Source organism: Callithrix jacchus, chromosome 5 (genome assembly GCF_049354715.1).
Source record: "Callithrix jacchus isolate 240 chromosome 5, calJac240_pri, whole genome shotgun sequence".
Taxonomy (NCBI): domain Eukaryota; kingdom Metazoa; phylum Chordata; class Mammalia; order Primates; family Cebidae; genus Callithrix; species Callithrix jacchus.
Window position 1 is genome coordinate 16,588,089 of NC_133506.1, and position 24,874 is coordinate 16,612,962.

Genomic DNA, 24,874 nt, shown 5'->3' on the forward strand with positions numbered 1-24,874 from the left:
ATACTTTAATTCATTTCATATGTCAGGGAGGGTCTAGAAAGCTAAAGATACCTGATAGTACTCAGTTGATGCTTGTTATGGTCATTTGTTACTATGCAATAAACCATTCGCAAATTTAGAGGCTTATGACAACACCTTATTATTTTCCGTCATAATTCTGTGAGTCATCTGGGCTCCGGTTGGTGGTTCTCCCTTGGGTTTCTCATGCTTTTGTCGGCAGATGACATCTGGGGCTGACAGGTTCCCTTGGGCGGGTTATCCAGGATGGCTCGTTCACATGCTGGCAGTGGATGCTGGCTGAATGCTGGGAGCACAGCTGGGCCTTACTGACCATAGTACCCCTGTGGCCTCTCTCTGTGGTTTGGGCTTCTCACAACACAATGGCTAAGTCCCCTGGTTGGAACATCTAAGAGCCAGTGTCCCAAGAGGCAGGAAGCAGAAGCTGCACAGTATCACTTCCTCTATGTTTTATTCATCAAAGCAGTCTCAGAGCCCATCTAAGTTCAAGGGGGTGAGTGAGTGACAAGGTGACATTGTATAAGAGCACATAGGAGGGAGGATGTTATGGCTGCTGTCTTTGGAAAATATAGTCAGCCATGATGCCTACTATATTTTTTCACATTTTTGCAAATAATAAACCTAAACAAGATTTAAGAAAAATGTATCAACAGAAATATATTTCAAACCATCAAGAAAATAATCCTAAGATGCAAAAAAAGATGACTACTCAGTAATATCATTTCCTTTAAGTTAAATTCATAGATGGTAATTAAAGTATGTAAGGCATTACTGATCCAATAATCCAGTAAAACAAAATCCAGAAATAATGGAATAAATTAACAACAAGACAGTGTTAATAATAATAACTACTAGTATCGTACCAACCAGTGGGCCAGGCAGCTTACATTACAGCCTTATCTAATCTTTATACAGTCTGGTGAAATAGGTATTCTTACACCAGTTTTTCAGATGAGGGAACTGAAGCTGAGAGGGGAAACATATTTTGCACATGATCTCACAGCTGGCAAGCAGTGGCACTAAGATTCAATCCCAGAGTTACCTGATTCCAGGGTCAAGACTTTGTGTACCTTATAGTACTGCCCTTTCAATGTACAGGAATATGCTAAAAACACAGGTATGCAAAAATACTTTTTTTTAAAGAATAAAGAATATAACTCATGAAAGTCAAAGATGTGATGTTTCCTAAACACACAAAGTCATCTAAAATGCGCGTTAGTATGACTTTATGTATTATTCTTAAAGGTACTTTCCCACCATCTACACACATTTGTTAATTATTCCTCCAGGCAGAAAAATATTTGCCTCTAGTGATTCCCATTTTATTCCTAAATATATTTGAGATTTTGGCTAAGTTTTAACAGAAATCACCAGATTATTTAGTATACAAGTAGGAAAGTACCTAAGGACAGAATCATCCACCTGAATGGCACAAGGCTCCCGTTACACCTGCTGTGTGTATGATTCTTAGGTTGCCTCAGTAATACATGGCTTTGGTTCTGGTCAACCCATTGGCTATAATTACCTTAGTGCTCCTCTATGAATCTGCTATACATGTGTGACTACAGTCTCTAATTTAAAGATATCAACACAGCAGGCAAGAGAAAACCAAGCATAGTTGAAGAGGGAAGGCCTGTCCAGAGGCTGCAGAAAATAGAAAAGGCTTTCAGTCAGTGAAAGCAGGTGCTAAGGCATTAGGCTGGATTTAGATTCAGAAGGACACATGGCTCCCAGGATAGGAGACAAGCAGTGGGAAATATCAAAATTGTGTGTGTTTATAGGTATGTCCATGCACACATACACACTCAGGAAGTGATCATGTATTCATACAATTCTCTTAAAATAGTTATTAAGTCTCTACCACTTGTTTGGGGCACGCCCCTTGCCTTCAATTAGTTTATATCTGTATGGGCAGTTTAGACATAAATGAAGTGAAAAATTAATAGTGACATGAGAAGTTTCAAAATCTTGGTTGTAGACTGTAGGTCATGGAAACCTAGTCCTGGAAGAATTGTGCTAAGAATTCAGGAGACAGGTGGATCCATTATCTTTCTCTGTGATTTCAGGCAAGTCAAATCATATCTCTGCATCTGTTTCCTCATTTATAAAGACCGATTCTATATTAGATTATTTTAAGAGTGTAAGTAAAGGCAGATGCTGGATTCGATTATTTTAAGATGTATTCTGGCACCCTTGTCACTTTCCTGGACCAGTGAACACAGTGTGTGTGCCTTCTTTCACTGACTAGACTGTGCTCCAGGGACACCAGCTTTATTTGGCACCTGCTTCCACTTCTCGTCCTACCTGAGCCTGACAAATGAGCCCTGAGACTTTGAAACCCAAGCTGGGTTTGACAAATAGTTTGCAGGAGTAGTACAATCCGTCTGAGGCCTTTCTTTTTTATACCACTCCAGGCTATACGTCATTATGCCTATAAAATTCAAGTGGACATTTTAGTCTCTTTCAAAATTATCCAATGTATTTGTTTTCTGTATCTTCTTCTTTTCTCTAGATGTCATGAAAGATCAAAATACCCTTTAATGAGTCACAGATATTTCTGCAATGTTTGAGGCTTTCATTTTTAGCATTAGTGTGCTAGGATAGAAGTAGCTATCCACTTAAGAAAAATTTATTAAGCATCAAGCATGTCAAACCACATTTTAGGTGCAGGAGACATAATACATTAACAAGATGTGCTCCTTGACCTTGAATATGTAAACGTTCAGTGAGAGTTTGACTTGAAAAAATACTGCAAATTTAAATGTCCCTGATTTCTTTTAGCATCCTTTTTCTCTAAAAGTGCTTATGTTCCACCCAAGATTGTGAACAGGGTCTGACTACTTGGCAGTGTTTGGCGTCATGGATTTTCCATTTGTCTTTCACACAGCTGACCAAGAAGAGGAAGCTCACCCCGAATTCAAATTTGGAAATGAACTTTCTGCTGATGACTTGGGTCACAAGGAAGCTGTTGCAAACAGCGTCAAGAAGGTCAGCGTCCCCTTTCTTTCATCACTTTCAAGAGGTAGCAGCTGTTTTTTATGGAATTTTGGAAACGTGAAAACCACAAGAGAATAAAGTCACCTGTAATTTCCCGTCTAAATTGCTGAGGATACAAGTCTGTGCTGGGCGACCAGAATTTGACACATACACAGTATTAAGTTTAAAAGGACATTTAAATTACTCATCAGGGCCAGTGTTAAACACTACCCATTTGCCATTGTCCTCTAAATATGATCATTTATTGTATTATTATGGCTGGGGAGGGAGACAACAGCAGCATCCCAGTGGTAAGGTTTAATCTTGAATTCATCAGGAAAATGACCCCTAAAAATCCCGAGTCCAGCCCTCATTCAAGAACTAGTCCTGCTAATTATATACCTTCCTCCTAAAGTAGACTAAGCATAAAAATGTTTCCATTAATAATGTTTCCAAATATTCAGCCAAGAAAAATCGTTATTCATGTACTTACCTTTTCTCAGGCATAGTCTAGGCCACATGACCTAAAAGGGTAAAACATACTTGCCTTCAGCCCCTAGGCAGCTCATGGCCACCTGTAGTTTAGGGAAAGGGACAGGAAACAGCAAACAAGCAAGTAGCCAAATAACTATATAATTACAACTTGTAATAAGTGCAACTATGAAAATAAACATGAGTGGTGGAGAATAATGAAGTAGAAGTAATAAGGAAACCAGAATGCAAAGGGGCAAGAAGAATTGGCCACGCACAGAGATAGAGGAATCACTTTCCTTGCGGAGGGGCCATAGTAACTACAGGAAGGCTTGCAAGTAGAGGTCTCGAGTGAGGGTGGAGTGAGGAAAGATGAGATGGGGCAGGTGTGTGGGTGATACAGGATTTCGGAGGCCATTATGAGAAATTCGAATATTAAGTGAAACGTGACACTACTAGAAAAGTTTAGAGAAGGGGGCAGTGTAACCTGATTCAAGTTCTAAAAGATTGCTGTGATTGCCATATGGACACTAGTTTAGGAAACAAGAGTGGAAGCAGGAAAAAGCAGTGAGACAGCCTGTTGCTCTAGGCCAGACAAGAGTCCCTGATGGTCAAACAGACAGTGGATACAGAGAGGACTAAGTGGCTTCAGACAGTGGATACAGAGAGGACTAAGTGGCTTCAAGACATGTTGAGTAATGGGATAGCCTACTGATGGATGGAATATGGGAATGAAGGAGAGAGAAGAAGTCAGATGACCCTCGAGTGTCCTTGTTTGAGGAACTGGGTAGGTGGTGGTACCATTACCGGCATGGGGAAGACCGAAAGAGAAAGAACTCAGGAGTTTCAAATGGGATGACTATTTGAGATGCCTGTCAAGCATTCAAAGGGAGGTGCTCATATAGCATTGCCATCTGACTCTCTCTCTGGGTTCATTTCCTAACTGTATAACTTTGGGTAAGTTACTTAACCTCTGTGTACCTTAATTTCCTCATCTGCAAAGTGAAGACGATAACACCTGTTTCATGGGGTCACTGTGAAGAGTGGATGTTTTGTGACATGTCAAGAGTTTAGCTTGGTGCCTGGCACATGGTAACTCCTGTGAAGGTGTTAGTTGCTGGTATATTACATCCTTTTCATCTTTATCATTGTCATTATCCTCATGATCACTGGCGTCATCATCACACATATGTAGAAGACAGGTTGAGCTAGAGATACAAGTTAGGAGTTCAAGAGATCACATTTGAAGCAATGGAAATACTGAGATGATTCACAGGGAGAGGTGGAAAAGAAGGCCCAAGTGGAGTACTAGTTAAAGGTGAGTTCACAGGAGAGGAGCCAGAAAAGAAGAGCAAGATATAGCCGGAGAAGTAGGAGGGAAATTAGGCAGTGGCACCAGGAAAGCCAAGAAAGAGAACAGTGTTATCAGAAGGATCGACTGGTTGACTGTGGAAACTGTTAAAAACTTAGCTAGGCTGGGAACAGTGGCTCATGCCTGCAGTCCTAGCAGTGTGGGAGGCCAAAACAAATTCTCATCAGCAAGGGCCGAGAGTGGAGGGCCTAAGTGAGGGTGGATCACTTGAAGGCAGATCACTTGAGGTCAGGAGTTTGAAACCAGCCTGGCCAACATGGTGAAATCCTGTCTCTACTAAAAATACAAAAAAAAAGAGAGTCAGGCATGGTGGTGGGCACGTGTAATCCTAGCCATTCAAGTGGCTGAGGCAGGTGAATCGCTTGAACTTGGGAGACAGAGGTTGGAGTGAGCTGAGGTCACACCACTGCACTCCAGCTTGGGTGACAGAGTGAGACTTCCATTCAAAATAAAATAATAAAATAAAACAAAACCTTAGACAAATTAAATTTAATAGAGTTTAGTTGAGAAAAAAAAAATTCACAAATTGGTCAGGCCCCAAACCAGAAGAGATTCAGAAAGACTCCAGCAAAGCCACGTGGTTGAAGATTTATTGACAGAAAAAGGAAAGTGACCTACAGAAAACAGAGTGAGGTACAGAAGCAGCTGCATTGGTTACAGCCTTGTTTGCCCTATTTGAACAGAGGTTGAATAGTTGGCCACCTTTGATTGGCTGAAACTTAGTGACTGACACATGAGTAGGTTACTGTCTGTTTACATATCCATTCAGTCTACAGTTTACTATGTGAAAGTTTATGAAGAAACTGTTAGAATATGTAAAGAGACAGCTTTGGGCTAAACTTAACAAATGCTACTGACTAAGTAAGAAGACTCAAGAGTCTCCACTGGGCTGTCAGCATGGAGGTCATTGGTAACCTTAAAGAGATGTTTCAGTGGAGTGCCAGACAGCGTGGTGACTCTGGATCACACAGATATGAATGAGTAGAGGCTATGCTTTTGAGAAGTTTTGCTGTGAAGGGGAGCAAGAAATGGACTGGTGGCCAAAGGAAACCTGAGGAGCAAGGGAGTGTTTTCTTTTAGCATGAATGAATCTGGAGTGTGTTTGCAAACTTGGAAGAGTTGCAGTAGCGAGGAAGAGATTAGTTTTGCAGAAAAGAGAGGGGATAACTGCCTGGAATTCCTTGAGAAGGTGGAAGAGGGTGGGATCGTTGTGGTGCAAAGGTGTGGCCCTTCAAAGGAGCAGGAACACCTGATTAGTGAAGACAGTGGATGAAAATGTAGGTAGGCAGATACATTTGGTAATAGGAAAAGGGGAGAGTGTTTATCCGTTGAGCAAAGCCAAAGGCATATTATCTTTACATCCTGCCTTTTCTAATATAAGGAATTGTGACTACTTTGAGAATACTGAATGCCTACTAAGACTCAAGAATGTTTTAATACAAAAATTAGCAGAGTGTCGTGGCATGTGCCTGTATTCCCAGCTACTCTGGAGGCGGAGGCAGGAGAATCACTTGAATCCAGAAGGCATAGGTTGCAGTGAGCCAAGATTGCGTCCCTGCACTCCAGCCTGGGCAACATAGTGAGACTCTATCTCAAAAAGAAAAAAAAAGAATGTTGCTAAAGACTTCATTAGTACTGTCATAGTCAGTTGGAAATGCTATCACAAAAATACCATAGACTGATTAGTTTAAAAAGCAAAAAACCTTTTCTCACTATTCTGGAGTTTGGGAAGTCTAAGATCAAGGTGCCACCTGATCAGGTCCTAGTGAGGGGGCCTTCTTCATGACTGTGTCCTCACATGGTGGAGAGAGCATAAAGAGGCAAGCTCTCTTTTGGCTTGGCCTTCACGACCCAATTACCTCCCAAAGGCTATCACAGTGGGGATTCAGATTTCAGTATATGAATTTGAGAGGGTATGGGAGGGCTACACCAGCATTCAGTCCGTAGCAACCCAGACATGAATACTGAGTTACTCGAGAGTAACCATTCACGCTGCTGCCCCTTACAGATCAGGGGAGGTGGCCACATTGATTATTTAGTTTCCAAGCCCCATGACTAAAGCACTAATTAAATAATTATAATAAAGCATCTAAGTAGGTAAAGACTGTCCACAAAGGGGGGAAAGAGCACTAAGATTAGCCCTTTTGGTGCATAAAACAGTGAGGTTGTCCATGTTATGTCATCAGTAATGTCCCATTTTAGCAAATAAATAGAGTAACAAGTTCACCTATGCTTATTTAAATATCTATGTATGTATGGCTAATACATTTGGAATTTTGCCCTTTAGAGAAGTAAATAAATTATTTCCTTTCTCTAATTAGGCCTCAGATGACCTTGAACATGAAAACAACAAAAAGGTAACAAAATAATGCCCTTGCATATTTAAATTAGATGCATCGAATTAAAAAAATCTTCAAAGGAAGGAAATAAACGTTGCGATAAAATGATTAAATCCTGATAAAATTACAAAACTAGGGCAGGTGAGTAGGATGATTTTTCTAAAAGTAGGTATTTAATGCAGTAAGGCATTTTCTTCATTGGGATTAGAGATTTCATTCCCACAGTGGAACTACATGATTATCAGCACATTGAACTTGAAAATGAAAATGAGCTAATAGGTCATCAAATCCATATTATAGCGTAATAGAAAGGTTGATCTTAGTTCCCACTACATTGACATTCTGAAAGATCATTGATTGATTTTACACTCCATAACTTCTAGGATTATTACATGATGTTATCAGATACTGGTTTTATTGTAGAGAAAGTAAAGTTACATTTTCACTTTCTTTCATCCTCTACAAAGTTCTTCATAATGATCAAAGTGGTCTTATCTAGTAAGTATTTATGGTTTATCCTACAACAGTGAGACTGACAGCCACCAGCAAAAGTTTACCTGATAACTTGGTTCTCATACTTCAGAGCTTCAGAAAGTACTGCCCCACTACCTGTCAGTCCTATCCTATTTGGAGTTGAGATCCTGTCTTCTTACCCTCTAAATATTAAATTTGAAAGAATCATGAATAAATATGGTCACAGGCCTCTCCCAAAATATTTGTGATTACATTTGTCTCCTGTCCTACATAGAATTTCATAATTCATAATTGGAGTCAGTGGTGTACAGATCAACATTGGTCACTGCCATTTTTTAGTTAAGTTATGTTAATTCTCAAGGCATCAATCTTCACATGTGGTCAATGGGTAGGACTCTAATCCCCACTACACATCACAAACAGTGATGAGACCGTGCCTGCAAGAATTCATCCTGGTGCCCAGCACATAGCACTGGTGGTATTTATTATCATTAAACACACATGGAAGGAATGGACATGGCGCTTGTTTGGTGGGGGAGCAGGAGGGACACATGAAAATGATAAAAACAAAAACAAAACCAAGTTACATTACTTGATTATTTCAGTTTGAAATAATCAGTTTGATAATTTAGAATGTTCAGATTGTTGAGTCATCAGTTAAGACAAACAATTTTTAACTCATGCAACTGAGGAGTTTATCCAACTAGCTTCAGTCTGTGCAGAAAATTTAGCTTTGCAAAGTTCTCAGCAAAAATATCAATCACTTTTGAGGGCATTATTTTTGTTGTTGGTTTTGTTGTTGTTTTTTCTGATTTATCAAGAAATAAACTAATTTGTTTTCTTTTTTTCATATGCAAAGTAATACAATTTCAACATGTCCTATGCAGCAAGTTAGTAGATTGCTTTTAAGAATAAGCACTTTCTTAGATACTATAAACCACGTATGTATGTGGCTTACATTCTATAGTGCTACAGTAAAACATAGTCCCCAAAGAGACAGCATCATTAGCACCTAGGAACTAGTTATGGCAGTGACTGGCCTCACTGCAGACTGCTTCAACAGAAACTCTGATTGTGGGGCCCATGAATCTGTTTTATTTTAATAAGCCTTCCAGGTGATTCTGATGCACGCTAAAGTTCGAGAGTCACTATTTTTGACATAGTGCTTCAATTTATAAAAATATGAATGATAATACCTGCTGTATCTACTTTATAGCATTGCTGTGAGGTCTAATACAGTAATTTCTTTCTTTCTTTTTAAGGTGGAGTCTTGCTCTGTTGCCTGAGACTCTCTTGCACTGAGACTGCTCAGTGGCACAGTCTCAGCTCACTGCAACCTCTGCCTCCTGGGTTCAAGTGATTCTCCTGCCTCAGCCTCCCAAGTAGCTGGGATTACAGGCATGCGCCACCATGCCTGGCTAATTTTTGGCATTTTTAATAGAGATTGGGGTTTTGCCATGTTCGCCAGGCTTGTCTTGAACTCCTGGTCTCAAGTGATTCACCTGCCTCAGCCTCCCAAAGTGCTGGGATTACAGGTGTAAGCCTCTGCTCCCAGCCAGTAATTTATTGAATATTTGAAGTCCCTTAAAAATCTAAAGATTTGAAGTAATTTCTTGAATATTTGAAGTCCCTTAAAATTCTACAAATGTAGGATAAGCATAATATTTTTAAGCTTAATATTTTATGATTATCTCCTTTTGCATTATTTAGAGCTACAACAGACACTAACATCTTAAAGTATCCTTTAGTATAAATTGAGGAAGGAAAAGTCTTTACCTTTTACACAATTTATGTGTGTGCAAATGATCTTTAGTAAGGAAATCTGTAGCACATGTTTGTGAGTCCCACTGAAGTCATTGACTAATATGTTCTCTTCCTTGTGCTTATAGGGCCTGGTCACTGTAGAAGATGAGCAGGCGTGGATGGCATCTTATAAATATGTAGGTGCTACCACTAATATCCATCCATATTTATCCACAATGATCAACTACGCCCAGCCTGTAAAGTTTCAAGGTTTCAATGTGGCAGAAGGTAACACATAAGGTTAAATGCCATCGCCTTTTTTGCCTGATTTTCTTTTATGGTGCTGATGAGCTTTGATCTAACTTGTTGCCATTTTTCTTTGTGGGCATGGGGTCTGTTCCACCTTACCTTATTTTTGTTTCACAGACCGTAGAAGCCACTTGTCCTTGGTATGTGGTGACATTACATTGTCATTTGTGACATCACCCACAAGGTGGCGTGGAGAGACTATGGATTTGTTAGCACTGGGTCATATAGCCTCTTCTGTTCCCACGTTTATTCACAAGACTTCTTTTAATCAAAAGCTGGTTTTCAAAAACATAAGTATTTAAAAACTTCGCTTCTGGGCTAGAGAAGCCATCATCATCATCATTATCAAAAATCTGTATTTCAGGGGTGGCTGTGGCAATTGGGGTACACATAATTTCTTTAATGACTCCCAATTTAATTCAGTACATTTTTTTTAAAGACAGATGTCTCTATCCACAGGATGTTAATGAAAGTAGGAGCTACTGACATGATAATGTAGCATTACCCTCCAAGGCCTCGTGATTCAGGGTGTAATGATATTTATTTATTGCTTTTTTTCATTGAGGGTTTGATGGCAGGGTTCCTGAGTCCATCTTTGCTTTTCTTTTACAGAACGCAATATTCATTACAACATGTCTTCTTTTAATGAATCAGTCGGTCTTGGCTACTTGAAGACACACGCAATTGAATTTGTCAAGTATCCTTATGTATCAAGTGGAATGAGTGGGTGACTCACGTTGATTTGGCAGGAGCCTCTGAAATAGATAAATGGCTAATATATCATTCTAGTGGTGGAGCTAATAAAATAGTTTGTGTGAAAGACTATGGCAGCCATGGCAATCTGCCCAAATGAAAATGGTTTTTATAATCCACACAGTGAACTGTGATCTTAAGCATCATTTGTAAATGTGAAATTTGCTCTGTGCTGTCTACTCGTTTGTCATTGTTGGCCTAGACCTTCGTTGTTTTTGCTCTTTGTTGTTTATTTTTCTCTGCTGTAGGACTATTTTTTTCTGTTTTCCTTAATAAGTTACACAGTTATAACAAACGGCAAATGAGTCGCATTTACCCCAAGGGAGGCCGAGTCGATTCCAGTAATTACATGCCTCAGATTTTCTGGAACGCTGGCTGCCAGATGGTTTCACTGAACTATCAAACCCCAGGTAGGAGCTGATGTCCAGTGACCCCAGATTCCATGAGAACACTTTGACGGGATGGTGCCAGCACTTCCCATCAATTGGCTGTGGGCATTTTTTAAAGGAAGCAGACATATGGCAAAGCAATGTGTTATTGGATTTATATAATGGTGAGAAATGAAAAACCCAAAATAGAGCAAACAATGGTAGAAGAGAATGTGTTGTGATTTAAGTTTAATTCCTTTCGTAAACACCGTGACTATTCCTGCTAACCATTATTCCCTATTCCAAAATATTTCTCATTTTTCTTCCTTTTGGATCAAAGTTGTTATCTTTGTTTCCAGAGGCAGAATTAAGTGAAAGGAATTTGAGTATCTTTGTACAGTAACAGCTACTCCTTTCTCCTTTGGCGAATATTCTGACCACTGTGAACATTTGGCAAATATGACTGACACAGAGGCACTTCACCAGAGAAGTACAGAATGTTTGGGAGGAAACTCCACTAAAACGATATATAAGGAGTTACATATTCTAAGAAGTACTAATCCATAACTTGGTCTTCCAGAGTATACTCCAAGACAGGTTTTCAGTATATAATGACTTTTTTTTCTGGAAGAAAAAGAGTAAATTTTATAAAAACATAAACAAATTTTTAAAGTTTTTGAGGTTTGCTTAAGAGCCTAGGATCACAGTATTATGATTAGAGTTAGCAAAATAGAAATAGAATAGATAGAAATATGCCATGAAACCTATTCCCTGTATATGGTCAGTTCTACGCATGGTTCTTACAATGGTTAAAATAAAAGAAAGCCAGAAAACCCTATTTTCCTTCATTTTATTGCTATGTAAGAGCACTGCCCATGCTTCTCAATTTGAGGATTTTAAAAATCTATTGTATTTTAAGAATCGTTGTCCACCTTGTTCCCTGCTATCTGGACTGAGAGGAAGATCCTTCGACTTTGATTCCTTTGGCATAGGCATGAGCTGACTGAACTTCCCACACCTTGAGGGAGCCTCCCCAGTGACCAGAAGCCCCTCCTACTGGAGTCACCATTCTGCATGGGGTCCCCACAGTGCTTGCTAGGTTAGACTATGACATGATAGATATCAATGCGGTCCCTGAGTGTTTATAGTGGGGCCCAGTAACAAAACCCTGATGACTTCACTTACTCAACAAAAGGTCAAGTTGTGTTCTCAGCTGTCAGTGAGTCCATAATATGGATTAAATGGTTTTAAACAGTTTATTCACTGGCCCAGCTTATGTTTTATTCTATAATATTAGGTTTAAACAGAGCATTTTGAAGAGGAAAAAAATTCATCAGTTTACCCATTTCTTTTGCTGATAAGAAGAAAGATTTTATTCACTTACAAGAGAAGAGTCACTAGCCATGCATTGCCAGTGTAGACCCCATGACGCATCTCATCATGGAAGCATGACACAAAGTTTTATGCGATACTTTTCTAGTTCATTTTCTAATCTTTTAAATCAAGTTTCATATTCACCCTCCTGGGTATCTCCAGTGAGTGTTCCTCTTCCCGGGGATCCTGAGACCCAATCACTGTAGCAGTTTGAGTATCTCTACTCACAATACTCACTGAACAATCGTATAAGTCCTATATTGAATCCAGTTTTAAAAATGATCTTTAGCATGATCTTTATGAAAACAAGTTTTATTTTAAATGAAACATGAGGTCAGTTCAGCATGGAAAAGAATGTGTCTTAAATAGACCAAGCAGAACCTTGTAATGTTAAAGAGGGACCGTGGGCCTGGGAGCAATCTGATACCTATTGTTTAAAATCACCCCATCAGAGTCTTTTTTGTCCAGGAAGACAAGATGCTAAATTATTTTTGTCTCTTGACAGATTTAGCGATGCAATTGAATCAGGGAAAATTCGAGTATAATGGATCATGCGGGTGAGTAATGTGATTTAAACTGTTATCACCTAGATTTAGAACTCCTACAGCTATAATGAAGCCATGTCATTTTCAATTACGGGCTAAAGAATTTAAGCTGGGTTTGAGGGATGGGATAGAAACTAATGAAATACCTAGAGTATATTTGCAAATATACATTCTTCATCTACCCCATTTTACTAAGCAGGTTTTGTTTTTTTTAAATCACAAGTGAAGCAGTTCATACATATCCTAGAGTTTAATTCTCTCACTTTAAAATCAATAGTGGAGGTTCTTATGTCTGGGAAAGGTAATATTCCCTGCACACTTGGATATTAACTGCAGATATAGGTCTTAAATATGTGCATTTTACTAGGACAAATCAAGAAATGAAGTTAACTACATATATAATAAAGTTGTGGACATCAAGCTGAATTTCATTCAGTTGGTAATAAAACTTTGTCCCCTCTTGATGCTTTTTTTGTGTCTTGTAAGTAGCACTTATCAAAGAATAATGCTATGAATATTGTCCTACTTTCCTTAAATAGCACTCTTGAAAATCTGTGAACCAAGAAGTGAAATAGGAAATGTTAATTCCACAGAAACGCTGAAAGGTTAAATGAAAATATAAAATTAGAATTCTGTAGAGATTAAAAAAAAACCAAAAACTATGTGTTCGCCTTCTCACCTCACCCTGGCCCCATACATCTGTCCCCAAGCAAGTAAATATTAATAACTCCAGACCACTGCCCAAAGGCCTCTAGAGAACTCTGGTGGAAAACCACGCCCTGTCATAACGATGTTATTAGCATTTCTGCATGGTGACTTTATCACTGAAAACTGACAATCAAGGTAACATTTTTCAGCAGTTGTGAGTTGGGGATGACTTTTCAGAGTGCCCGCTCCCTCCCTCTGCTTGCCTGGTGAATGGTTCTCTGCCAGTCCGGCTGCACACATGGTCACTGTGCTAGTCCCTGAATCACCCACCAATTACATACCTGGAGTATACCCTACATTTTCCTCTGCCGTGTGCTTTGGAAGAAAAAAAAATGTGTAATTGGGAAGAAAAAGATCAGAATTCACATTTCAGAATTTTGTGAAAGCTATTTAGTTATTTAATGCCAAGTGTTCCAACTCAGGAGATTTTGCACATAAATTGCTTCTTAGACTTTCTCCTCCCCCAAGTAGTGGACCGAGGCATAAAGTCCCAGGGGTTCAGCCGTGGGCTGGGCATAAAAGCCCTAGGCTGGGAGTTTAAAGATCAGGGTTTGAGCTCAGCTCCCAGCTGCTCCTAGTTCTTGCTGTATTGCCTGGAGCAGGTGTGTTAGACCCAGAGCCTCTCTTCTCTGCTTGATAAAATGAAGACGGTGAGACCTGCCACACGCAGTTTGTTGTAGTCAAAGGAAAAAAGATGTCTTTTTTCTTGAACCAAAGGGGGAACTGAAAAAACGTCCTTTGATGAAAACTGAGTCCTTTCTCATGAGGCCCACCTTTGGGCTTCCCTTTCAGTCCCTGTAGAATCCAGTTCGAGTAAGAATCTTGCTAATTCAGTTTAGGGAAAATCCCCAGCCCTTGGTATCTGACCATCCTGGATATACTGTCACCTTAGCCTACCTTCAGCAATAATCCTATCAAGTCCATTTGGCCAGAAATCCTTATCCTTGATGTTTGCTCTTAGTAATTTTCCATCTGCTGGCCCTCACCCTACTCCTTGGTTCTAAATCTCTATGTATGCTTCTCGGGGTCAGAGTTGAGCCCCTATACCTGTTGCCACGGCTCTCTACCCCTTTGAATAAAGTCTGTTTACCATGTTTAACAAGTGTTTGGGTACTTTTTTTTTCTTTAATAGTTACGATAGCTCAGTAAGGTCAAATGGGCGAGTGTGTACAAAAGGACTTCAGGAGCTGCACATTTCTGTGCAAAAGTGAGAATTAAGACAAACTTAAGGTCCTACCATCAATCACACACACATTCATTGCAAGATTCAATGAGGGCTCTGTTCACTTGGCCTTTAAGGAGCCCAGGGAGTCAGCCTTGGCAGTCCTGGCTCTTAAAGGACCCGTCAGGCATGGCTGTGCTCACTTCTGGAACCCTGCAATGTCCTGGTGATGCTTAAAGCGGTTTCCCTGCCCACCTCAATGATCCCATGAGGAATCCTGGCAGCCTGGCCTGATGCAGGGAGTAGAATTATATCTGTATAAAAAAGTCCTGACAATTCTGTGTTCAGTTTGTTTATCCTAGAGTTTCTGCTTAGCCATCGTTAGCATGTGCAGTGTCTCACTCTCCACCTTTTTTTTTTTCTTAAGACGGGGTCTCACTCTGTCACCCAGGCTTAAGTGCAAGCTACAAACGTGGCTTATTGCAACCTTGACCTCCTGGGCTCAATCCATCCTCCCACTTCCACTCCCCAAGTAGCTGGAGGTTCCCACCACCACACCTGGATAGTTTTTTATTTTTTGTAGACAGGATTTCACCATGTTGTCTGGGCTGGTCTTGAACTCTTGAGCTCAGGCAGTCCACCTGCCTTGGCCTCCCAAAGTGCTGGGATTACAAGCATGAGCCACTATGCCCAACCTCGTGGGTCATTTTGAAATGCATTCATTTATTTTAAAATACTTTCACAAACAAGGTTAATGTTACCACTTTAGCCTGAATTTTATGCTGATGTGTTGGACGCTATGTGACCAAGGTCATAGCACACACCTCACCAGAAAGGCTGAAGAAAAGCATGCAGCGGGGCAGCCCAGCTTGATACCATATTAGCAGTACTGTTGAGTCTTTAATCTCCTAATTCTCCTTTCCATACACCCAGCTGGTGGCAAAGGCTGTCACTGGCAGGGAAAAGAGAAGAAATTGCCCTCACTTGCATGCCTCTGTGTTTGTGATGTGGTTGCTCTGGGGCCCGGTACTGCACAGGACCTCCTGTCCCTGGTGCTCGGCCAGCTGGAGCCATGCATGGCTCTCACTGCATCACCCCTGTGGTTATCTCACCCACCTGCAAAGACTTAAAAACCACCCCTTTGGACTGAGTCTGAGGACTGCATTTCTTAAAGAGGCATTCTGTGCCCTTTAGGCCTGTGGAGGCAACGATCCCTGTTTTATATCAAACATCAGTGCAGAGTACACAAACGCCCTCTGTGCTCCCTGGCTGATCTTGTGGGAGGGCACATCATTGGCACCAGTAATTGGGAATGTTACCAGGAAAGTGAACAGTGTTTTTAACAGTATTGCTTTGGAAGATGGAAAAATGGAAGACATTTCCCTAATTCCAAATGAAACAAAATAGTGTAAATTAATATCTACAATCATTTTAGGCTTTCATAGAAAAGTTGATGACTGATATCAAAATGGTATGACATTTTATGATTCAGAGGCAGTTTTTATACAATTCTCCCTTGCCCACAGGCCATACGTTCTAAGAAATCCAGCAGAGGCCTGAAATCACCAAACGTAATACATATTACATATACTGTGGTTCTATATATACATACCTGTGATAAAGTTTAATTTATAAATTAGGCATAGCAAGAGACTGACATCAATAACTAATAATCAGTTATAACAATACAGTGTAATAAATGTTATGTGACTGTGATCTCAAAATATCTTAAATTTTTTCCATGTTTTATATTTATTGGCTATTTGGATATTCAATTTTGTGAAGAACTTGTCTTTTACTCATTTTCCTATTGGGGGTTTTCTATCTTTTAAAATAGATTTTTTTATTTCCAATGTTTATTTTCCAACTTTTATATTAGGTTCTATTTTAGTATTTTTGGAACAGAGTTGACCAGGGATAGCTGAAACCTCGGAAAGCAAATTGCAAATAAAGGGGGATACTATATAATATCTTCCAGTTGGAATGTGTCTTATAATGCATGGCAGCTTGCAGTTATAGTCAGCAGCCATTTTGCTTTCTTGCAGCTCAATAAATTAATGGCATGTTGGCGGCACCTGTGGTCCCAGCTACTTGGGAGGCTGAGGTGGAAGAATCGCTTGAACCCAGGAGGCGGAGGTTGTAGTGAGCCGAGATTGCACCACTGCACTCCAGCCTGGTGACAGAGCAAGACTCTGTCTCAAAAATAAAATAAAATAAAATAAAAAATAATGGCGTGTTGGGCAGCTGATGGCATCTTAGGTGTGATGAAATAGGATATGCTTCCTTCTGACCCCGTTTTCTTATTCTTGGAGCTCCTGTCCACCCACCTGGTTGAAAACCCTTCTTCTCTCCCCCTCTTGCCTTCCAAGGCCCTACACAATCCACAGAGAATCCTTAGATCCCTGGTTTGCTATTAGCTTTGGCCTTGTGCCTATGCCTACCACACATACCTTGGTGTCTGGAATGAGTTCATTTTTTGTACCAGAAATCACCAAACAGACTATCTATGTCATTTGCAGTTAAACTAGATTAGTTGTTCTTTGTGCATTCCAGATACAGATCTCCTATCAGATACATGAATTGTAATTTTTTTCCTTTCTGTGACTTGTCTTTTTACTTACTTGATAATTTCCTTTAAAGCACAAAAGTTTTCAAAGGAAATCCAGTGTACTGTTTCATGTGCTTTTGGTATTATGTTTAGAATCCATTGCCAAATTTAGGTCATAAAGATTTGTCCTTATGGCTTCTTTTAGGAATTTTGTAGTTTGGCTCTTGCATTCAGTTTTTTTTTAATCATCTTTGAGATAATTTTTGTATATGGTGTAAGGTAAGGATCCCAGTTTGTTTGTTTGTTTGTTTGTTTGTTTGTTTGTTTGTTTGTTTGCATGGAACTATCCTGTTATCTTGACACTCTTTATTTAAAAGACTATTCTTTTACCCACTGATAGGTTTTGGCATCCTTGTCAAAAATCAATTGGCCACAGATACATGGATTTATTTACAGACTTTGATTCTGTCTCATTGATTTATATGTTTTTCTTTAAGTCAGTACTAGACTGTCTTGATTAAATCTTGTTGCTTTGTAGTAAGTTTTGAAATCAAGAAGTGTGAGACATTCAATTTCATTCTCCCTTTTAACATTGTTTTGGCTATACTTGATCCCTTGATTTTCTATATGAATTTTAGGATTAGCTTGTCAGTTTCTACCAAAAAGTCAGCTGTGATTTTGATAGCGATTGCACTGAATTCACACACCAATTTGAGAAATATTACCAGCTTCACAATATGGCCTTCCAACCCATGGACACAAGATGTTTTCTAATTTATTTAGATCTTCTTTAATTTTTTAACAGTGTTTTGTAATTTTCAAACTGTAGGCACTTTTAAAATTTATTCCTAAGTGTTTTATATTTTGCTGCTATTATAAATGGAATTGTTTTCTTAATTTTATATTTGGAATGTTCATTGCCATTGTATAGAAATACAAATGAATTTTTATGTTTATCTGGTATCCTGCAATAGTGGTGCATTTATTTATTCCAATAGTCTTTTTTAGTGGATTCCTTAGAGTTTTTTATGTGTAGGATTATGTTATCTGTGACTAGAAATAGGTTTACTTCTTTCTTTCCAATCTGGATGCCTTTTAATTCATTTCCTTGCCTAATTGTTACTGCTAGAAATGGGGAAATAATTTATTGTGATTTTTACCTACCTCTAGCCGAAATTTCGATTTCCTTTTATTGTGAATGTAGACAACAATCCACAGTCACATTAATGGCAACCTTTGTCTCTCTCACCAATGTAAATCACAGATATTGTCGTAGCTCACTACTGTTGTTACAGCTGTCTCAAAATATTTTTGTACACATCAGAACTTTAAGATTATTGTCATAATTAGATCTTACCATTAGATCTTATATTTTAATGCATTAATAAAAGTATAATTAATACAGAGATAGAAAATCGCATTTCATATTTCAATAGCTGTAGCTAATATAATTGGATTTTCATTGGTATTCTTTGCATTTTATTTTATACATATAAAGAAAAGTGTTTAAAGGGGACCGGGAAAAAAAAAGTTCAAGAAAAGATGATAGGATCAGGAAGTCCTGGATGCCACTGAGCCTCCCATTGAACCTGAGGCTCCTATGTTACAGATGGAGAAAAGGAAGCATACAGTGTTTCAGCTAGCAAGTGTTTTAGTCTTTGTAATAACCTACTAATAAAAGAAACTTCTGTGCTTTTGTCCTACCAGGTACCTTCTCAAACCAGATTTCATGAGGCGGCCTGATCGAACATTTGATCCCTTCTCTGAAACTCCTGTTGATGGCGTTATTGCAGCCACTTGCTCAGTGCAGGTATGGCCTCTGCTCATCACAAGGTAGTATAAATGTAGATTCAAATAGTCCTTGAAAGAAATGATAAAATATTTAATGTTAAATTGCAAGATCCATGTACTGCTCACAACTTTGGCTTAAGATACCCTCTGCTTTTTAAAAATGAGACACATTTTTTAAAAGTTGTACTTTAGGTTCTGAGGTACATGTGCAAATTATGCAGGCTTGTTGCATAGGTACATACATGGCAAGGTGGTTTGCTGCCTCCATCCCCTGGTCACCTATATCTGGCATTTCTTCCCATCTTATCCCTCCCCAACCTCCCCACCCCCTGCTCTCCCTCCCCTAGCCCCCCACAACAGACCCCAGTGTGTGATGCTCCCCTCCCTGTGTCCATGTGTTCTCGTTATTCGACACTCACCTATGAGAGAGAGAACATGCAGTGTTTGATTTTCTGTTCTTGTGTCAGTTTGCTGAGAATGATGGTTTCCAGATTCATCCATGTCCCTACAAAGGACACAAACTCATCGCTTTTTATGGCTGCATAGTATTCCATGGTGTATATGTGCCACATTTTCCCTGTCCAGTCTATCGTTGATGGGCATTTGGGTTGGTTCCAGGTCTTTGCTATTGTAAACAGTGTCACAATGAACATACATGTGCATGGAGACACATTTTTTCACTAGTAAAATTATTAGCTACTTAAAGTGAAAGACACCATCAAAAAGTACCTACTCCATTATTCCATTTATACAAAATTCTAGAAAATGCAAATTCAAGTGACAGAAATTAAATCAGTGCTTGCATTTAAAAAAAGGGCAAGGGGCCGGGCGCGGTGGCTCAAGCCTGTAATCCCAGCACTTTGGGAGGCCAAGGTGGGTGGATCACAAGGTCAAGAGATCGAGACAATCCTGGTGAACATGGTGAAACCCAGTCTCAACTAAAAATACAAAAAATTAGCTGGGTATGGTGGTGCATGCCTGTAATCCCAGCTACTCAGGAGGCTGAGGCAGGAGAATTGCCTGAACCCAGGAGGCAGAGGTTGCGGTGAGCCGAGATCGCACCATTGCACTCCAGCCTGGATAACAAGAGTGAAACTCTGTCTCAAAAAAAAAAAAAAAAAAAAAAAAAAGAAAAGAAAAAGAAAAAAGGACAAGGAGGAACAGGTTATAAAAGGGCACAAAGAAACTTTGGGTGATGATACAAATGTTTATCATCACAGTTATGGAGATAGTTTCACAGATGTGCTCCTATGTCCCAACTGATCTCATTGTACATTTTATTTTTTTGCTTTTTATTTTTTGACACTGAGTATCACTCTGTCACCCAGGTTGGAGTGCAATGGCATTATCTTGGCTCACTGCAATCTCCGTCTCCCAGGTTCAAATGATTGTTCTGCTTCAGCCTCCAAGTAGCTGGGATTACAGGTGCCCACCACCATGCCTGGCTAATTTTTATATTTTTAGTAGAGACAAGGTTTCACCATGTTGGCCAGGCTGGTCTCGAACTCCTGAACTCAGGCGGTCCACCTGCCTCAGCCTCCCAAAGTGCTGGGATTACAGGCATGAGCCACGGTACCCAGCCTAATTGTACGGCCAATGAATTGCATATAATTCATTATATGTCAATTATACCTCAAAAAATCTGTTGCAAATTGTTAGCTAGTAAATAATGTAACCAAAAAGGAAACCTAATAAATGGCTATAGTAATTTGAACACTAAATAAAAAATTCTGTCTCCATAGCTTTATCGTAGGTAGACTTAACGTTGGTCTTTACAAATATGTAAAAATGCCTAGCTGACCAGTGTCAGTATCAGTAATAACAGACAAATTATAGCTTTGTTTTTCTTTCTGTGTGTCTCTTTTCAAGACTTTTAAAAGAATTCACTGATTAGGATGGCATGATGGAATTTCAGAGTTATGAAGGGATTTTAGGACGTACCTGAATTCATCCCTTCATTTCATAGGTGTATACACAGTTAGGTGAGATGAAGAGGCTGTGGACACTATTTCTTTGTATTATGTATATTTTTCTTTGATCTTTTTCTAGACAGTTCTAGAAGGTAGAACATCCGCTTCAAACAGTTGGGATCTTTTTGTATATAGTAGTTGTTCAGTGTTGTGGTTTATAAAAAATGAATACATTACCACAATAGATAATTGAAATTCTCGCTCCCCCCAAAAAAACAGATTTTCTTATCTCCTGATTGATTATTCTTTGCTACTAATGCTTACACACAGTTCACTTCTCTTTGTTCTATTTCTCTGCTGCTGCAGGTTATATCAGGTCAATTCTTATCAGATAAGAAAATTGGCACCTACGTAGAAGTGGATATGTATGGGTTGCCCACTGACACGATACGTAAGGAATTCCGAACTCGCATGGTTATGAATAATGGACTCAATCCAGTTTACAATGAAGAGTCATTTGTATTTCGGAAGGTAGGACATTTTCAGCATGTCAGACTTACTCTACTCACTTGGGAGCCATGTTTTAGTGCACAGACACTGCACGATACGGGCACAGTTATTCAACCCACAACATCTTCTTTTTCTCTTCTCCTAATGGCTAACTTCTGTAGCTGTCATAGGATCATTGGTTCTGTTTGGCCCTGCCCTCCTTTTGGTTCTCGCCTCCTCCTTGGAGGAGCCCATCTCCTGCATGGCACTGCCTAAGCTCTGGTTTGCCATCTTTTAGAATGAGTCTTTGCTGTTGGACGCCATCGGATACTAGAGAGTTCTTCCCTATCCTGGAAGTTACTGGTGACTTACACTATTCCTTTAGCCAAGTAGTTAGGTAAGATGCTGCACTCAAAAATTAAGGTCAATACATGTCACTACATGGGCATGTTCCTGTCTCTTCTGAAAGAGTGATACGTGTTGCTTACTTGCAGGTCTTGACCTTCTTGTACTGTTTTTTCTCCTAATACTGTGTCTTGGATCCTAGAAACAATCACAGCCATTCTCTCTCATGTTCAGTTTTTAATCTCTTACTCACTTTTCCCTTTGGTTTCTTTTCTGTCAATTGAAGATGCAGTGGAAAATCCATACCTCAGTAGTGCTATCTTTAAGAATGGTCACTTTGCCTTCTTACTCTGTTATCCTGACCAAAATGATTTCTTGCTGCTTCTTTGAGCACAAGTTTTCCAGCTGGTTCTGCTCCATTTGTACATTATGCAACACAAACAATCAGCTTCTTGCCTTCACAAAATAGGGATTATCCATTTCAGAATAGAGTAAATGGCTTACAGAAACCAAATGAAGGAAGATCAATGTAGGTTTGATGAAACAGGCCATTTTGACATTTGAGTTTACCCTGGGATGTGAATCCCATTATCCACACAACCCTCACATCCCATTGTCTCCTTCCCTGCCCCTGTTAGGACATGGTGTAAATTACATACACAACTGTGATTTGGTTTTGTTCTTCCCTGGATTTTCCAATTCGTTATAGCTGGATCCGTTGCCACATGGCTACTGTTCTTTGGCATAATGAATAATCCCTACTCACATTTCTAGAAGTTGAGATAGTTGACTCAGGTATTCTTTGGTTTGAATGAATGAGGAAATGCCCAACTTAGTGTTTATATATAATAGTTCTGGCACTAGAAACAAGATGCCAATTCTGAGTCCTCCCATTTCTTCAGAAGTTAAATATTTTTTTTTCACGCTAACAAGTGCTTTAACTTTGTGTCTTTCTTGTCGTTGTTGCATTTTTCACTAATCTCACACGGCAAGAATGACAAAGCCCAAACCTCTGTTCACTGTGTAAGGAGGAAGAGCGGGAAATTGGCTAATTTACCATGATTTCTCCTCTTCATCTTCATTAAGTTGGAATTAAATTATAGCCTCCAGATGTAAATAGGCAGCACCATTATCTAGCTTTAAACTTAGTACTCAGATTGAGCAAGATGTCCTGATTGCTTTTAGCCAATAAGAAGGCATTCCTGATTAAACACATTGGATACCCTTTTTGTAATGTTGCTATTTTGTAACTGAATCAGGTTTCTGCCATCTGAACTCAGATTTTATGTTCGTTTATTCAGTTTGTGGATGGCAGGGGTAGCTGTCTTAGAATCAAAGTATGTTCATGTTTCTAGCTACAGCTTCTTACTCTATTTAACATCCCAACATGTGGTAGAAACTGAGGAGTGCAAGAAACAAGGAAGACCCAAATTTATACATAAAAGTTATCTCTTATGCCTGAAGCATTTATTCAAAGATATCTTTCATATTCTTAAAAACAAGCAAATATAGATGTTAGGAGCATGCCAGATATTAGATCACAGGGTTAGACCTCAAGATCCCCAATTCCCAGGCCCTACTCTGTCACTGATATCTCTGTGATTGAGGAAAGTGGCTTTATTTCTCAGTGTGTCCTTTTTCTAATCCATTATATGGGTGGAGACAAGGATCAATCACAAGAGTTGAAGTAGTAATCTTTAACACTCATTTCATCTAACATTTTTCAGAAGATAATTTCCACGAAACATGTTCCAATTGCTTTTCTCAGTGTCTTGGGCATTGTAGCTCACTCAGTACGTTTCTGGGAATGCAGATTGATCATGGACTTATTTTCACCATCAGAGAACACTTAAGAACAGCATGGATTTGGTCCACACTCCTTAGAGTCATGGTTCTTGGGCACTGCATTGGAAAAATCCATGAAAAGTCCTGTTCTCTGTTTGCAGGTGATCCTGCCGGACCTGGCTGTCTTGAGAATAGCAGTGTATGATGATAACAACAAGCTGATTGGCCAGAGGATCCTCCCGCTTGATGGCCTCCAAGCAGGGTACCGACACATTTCCCTTCGAAATGAGGGAAATAAACCATTATCACTGCCAACAATTTTCTGCAATATTGTTCTTAAAACGTATGTGCCTGATGGATTTGGAGGTAAGATAAATATTTGGTTACAGAATATGATATAGATGAGAACCTAGATTATAAGATAATAAAGGATCTTGCCCATGCTTTAAATAATACTAGTTATAATACTATCTATTTATAAATACTATCTATTTAAATAATACTATCTATTCCTACTGCCAACCCTGATCACCTTGAATATATCAAGAATACTTTATAACCTCAGGTTTCATAGTAAGAAATAAAAGCACAAAGCTAGATTATCTTTTGAGTCCTTTCTTATTTTAAAATACTTTAATTTTATGGTGTTTATCAATTTTTACAAACACATTTAGTGAAGGGTATATTTGTACCGACAATCAGACTAGGGGAAAAAAGACATAATTAAGGTGAAACCATGATAGCTTATTAATAGTATCACTAAAAGATTTAAATTGAACTCAGCTATCAACATGCCTGAATTTTCTTCCAAATCCACAAAAGAGTTCAATTTCATAAAAAATCCCAGTCATCAATCCCCATGCTTTAAGGTAATCAGTGGGAGGAATCCAAAGCTAGATTAAGTCATAGGATTTTGCTTACATGCAAACATGTTAACTTTTTATGGGCCCCATCTAAGCCAGTAACTTAAAAAAAATTTTTTTTGAGACGGAATCTCACTCTGCTGTCCAGACTGGAGTGCAGTGACACATTCTTGGCTCACTGCTTCCTCTGATTTCCTGATTCAAGCGATTCTCCTGCCTCAGCCTCCCGAGTAAGCCAGTAACATTTAAAAAAAAGCAAAGATTCTCTACATTGTCAGCCTGTTGAACCATAAAGAAATTGTATAGCAGGATGACAACATCCAATTAGCCAAGGGTTCAAATCCTCACTCTCCACTGCTGGCTGGGTGACCCTGGGAATAGGATGTAACCTCTCAAACCCCTCATTTCCCCCACTGCAAAGTGAATGTAATAATGCTACCTCCCTCATAGCATTCTTGTGACATACTTAACATTAGAGTAGATGACACAGCAAGGCTCAGAAATGTATGAGCACTTGGGGGTAGAGGCGAT

The 24,874-nt window shown here is 39.3% G+C and overlaps 1 protein-coding gene across 9 annotated transcripts in view; it reads left to right on the top strand.

Moving 5' to 3' along the window:
* Nucleotides 1-24,874, top strand: part of PLCB4 (phospholipase C beta 4) — a 397,376-nt gene that overhangs the window by 322,232 nt on the left and 50,270 nt on the right. For 7 of the 9 annotated variants that reach the window (XM_078371334.1, XM_078371335.1, XM_078371336.1 and 4 more), the window contains 9 exons: nt 2,906-3,006; nt 7,159-7,194; nt 9,540-9,681; nt 10,315-10,399; nt 10,741-10,865; nt 12,703-12,754; nt 18,868-18,970; nt 21,228-21,392; nt 23,642-23,846. In XM_078371334.1, coding sequence (XP_078227460.1) covers nt 2,906-3,006; nt 7,159-7,194; nt 9,540-9,681; nt 10,315-10,399; nt 10,741-10,865; nt 12,703-12,754; nt 18,868-18,970; nt 21,228-21,392; nt 23,642-23,846 — 1,014 coding nt within the window. The remainder of the gene's footprint in view (nt 1-2,905; nt 3,007-7,158; nt 7,195-9,539; nt 9,682-10,314; nt 10,400-10,740; nt 10,866-12,702; nt 12,755-18,867; nt 18,971-21,227; nt 21,393-23,641; nt 23,847-24,874) is intronic. The other 2 variants (XM_035298340.3, XM_035298358.3) reach the window with 1 other exon arrangement.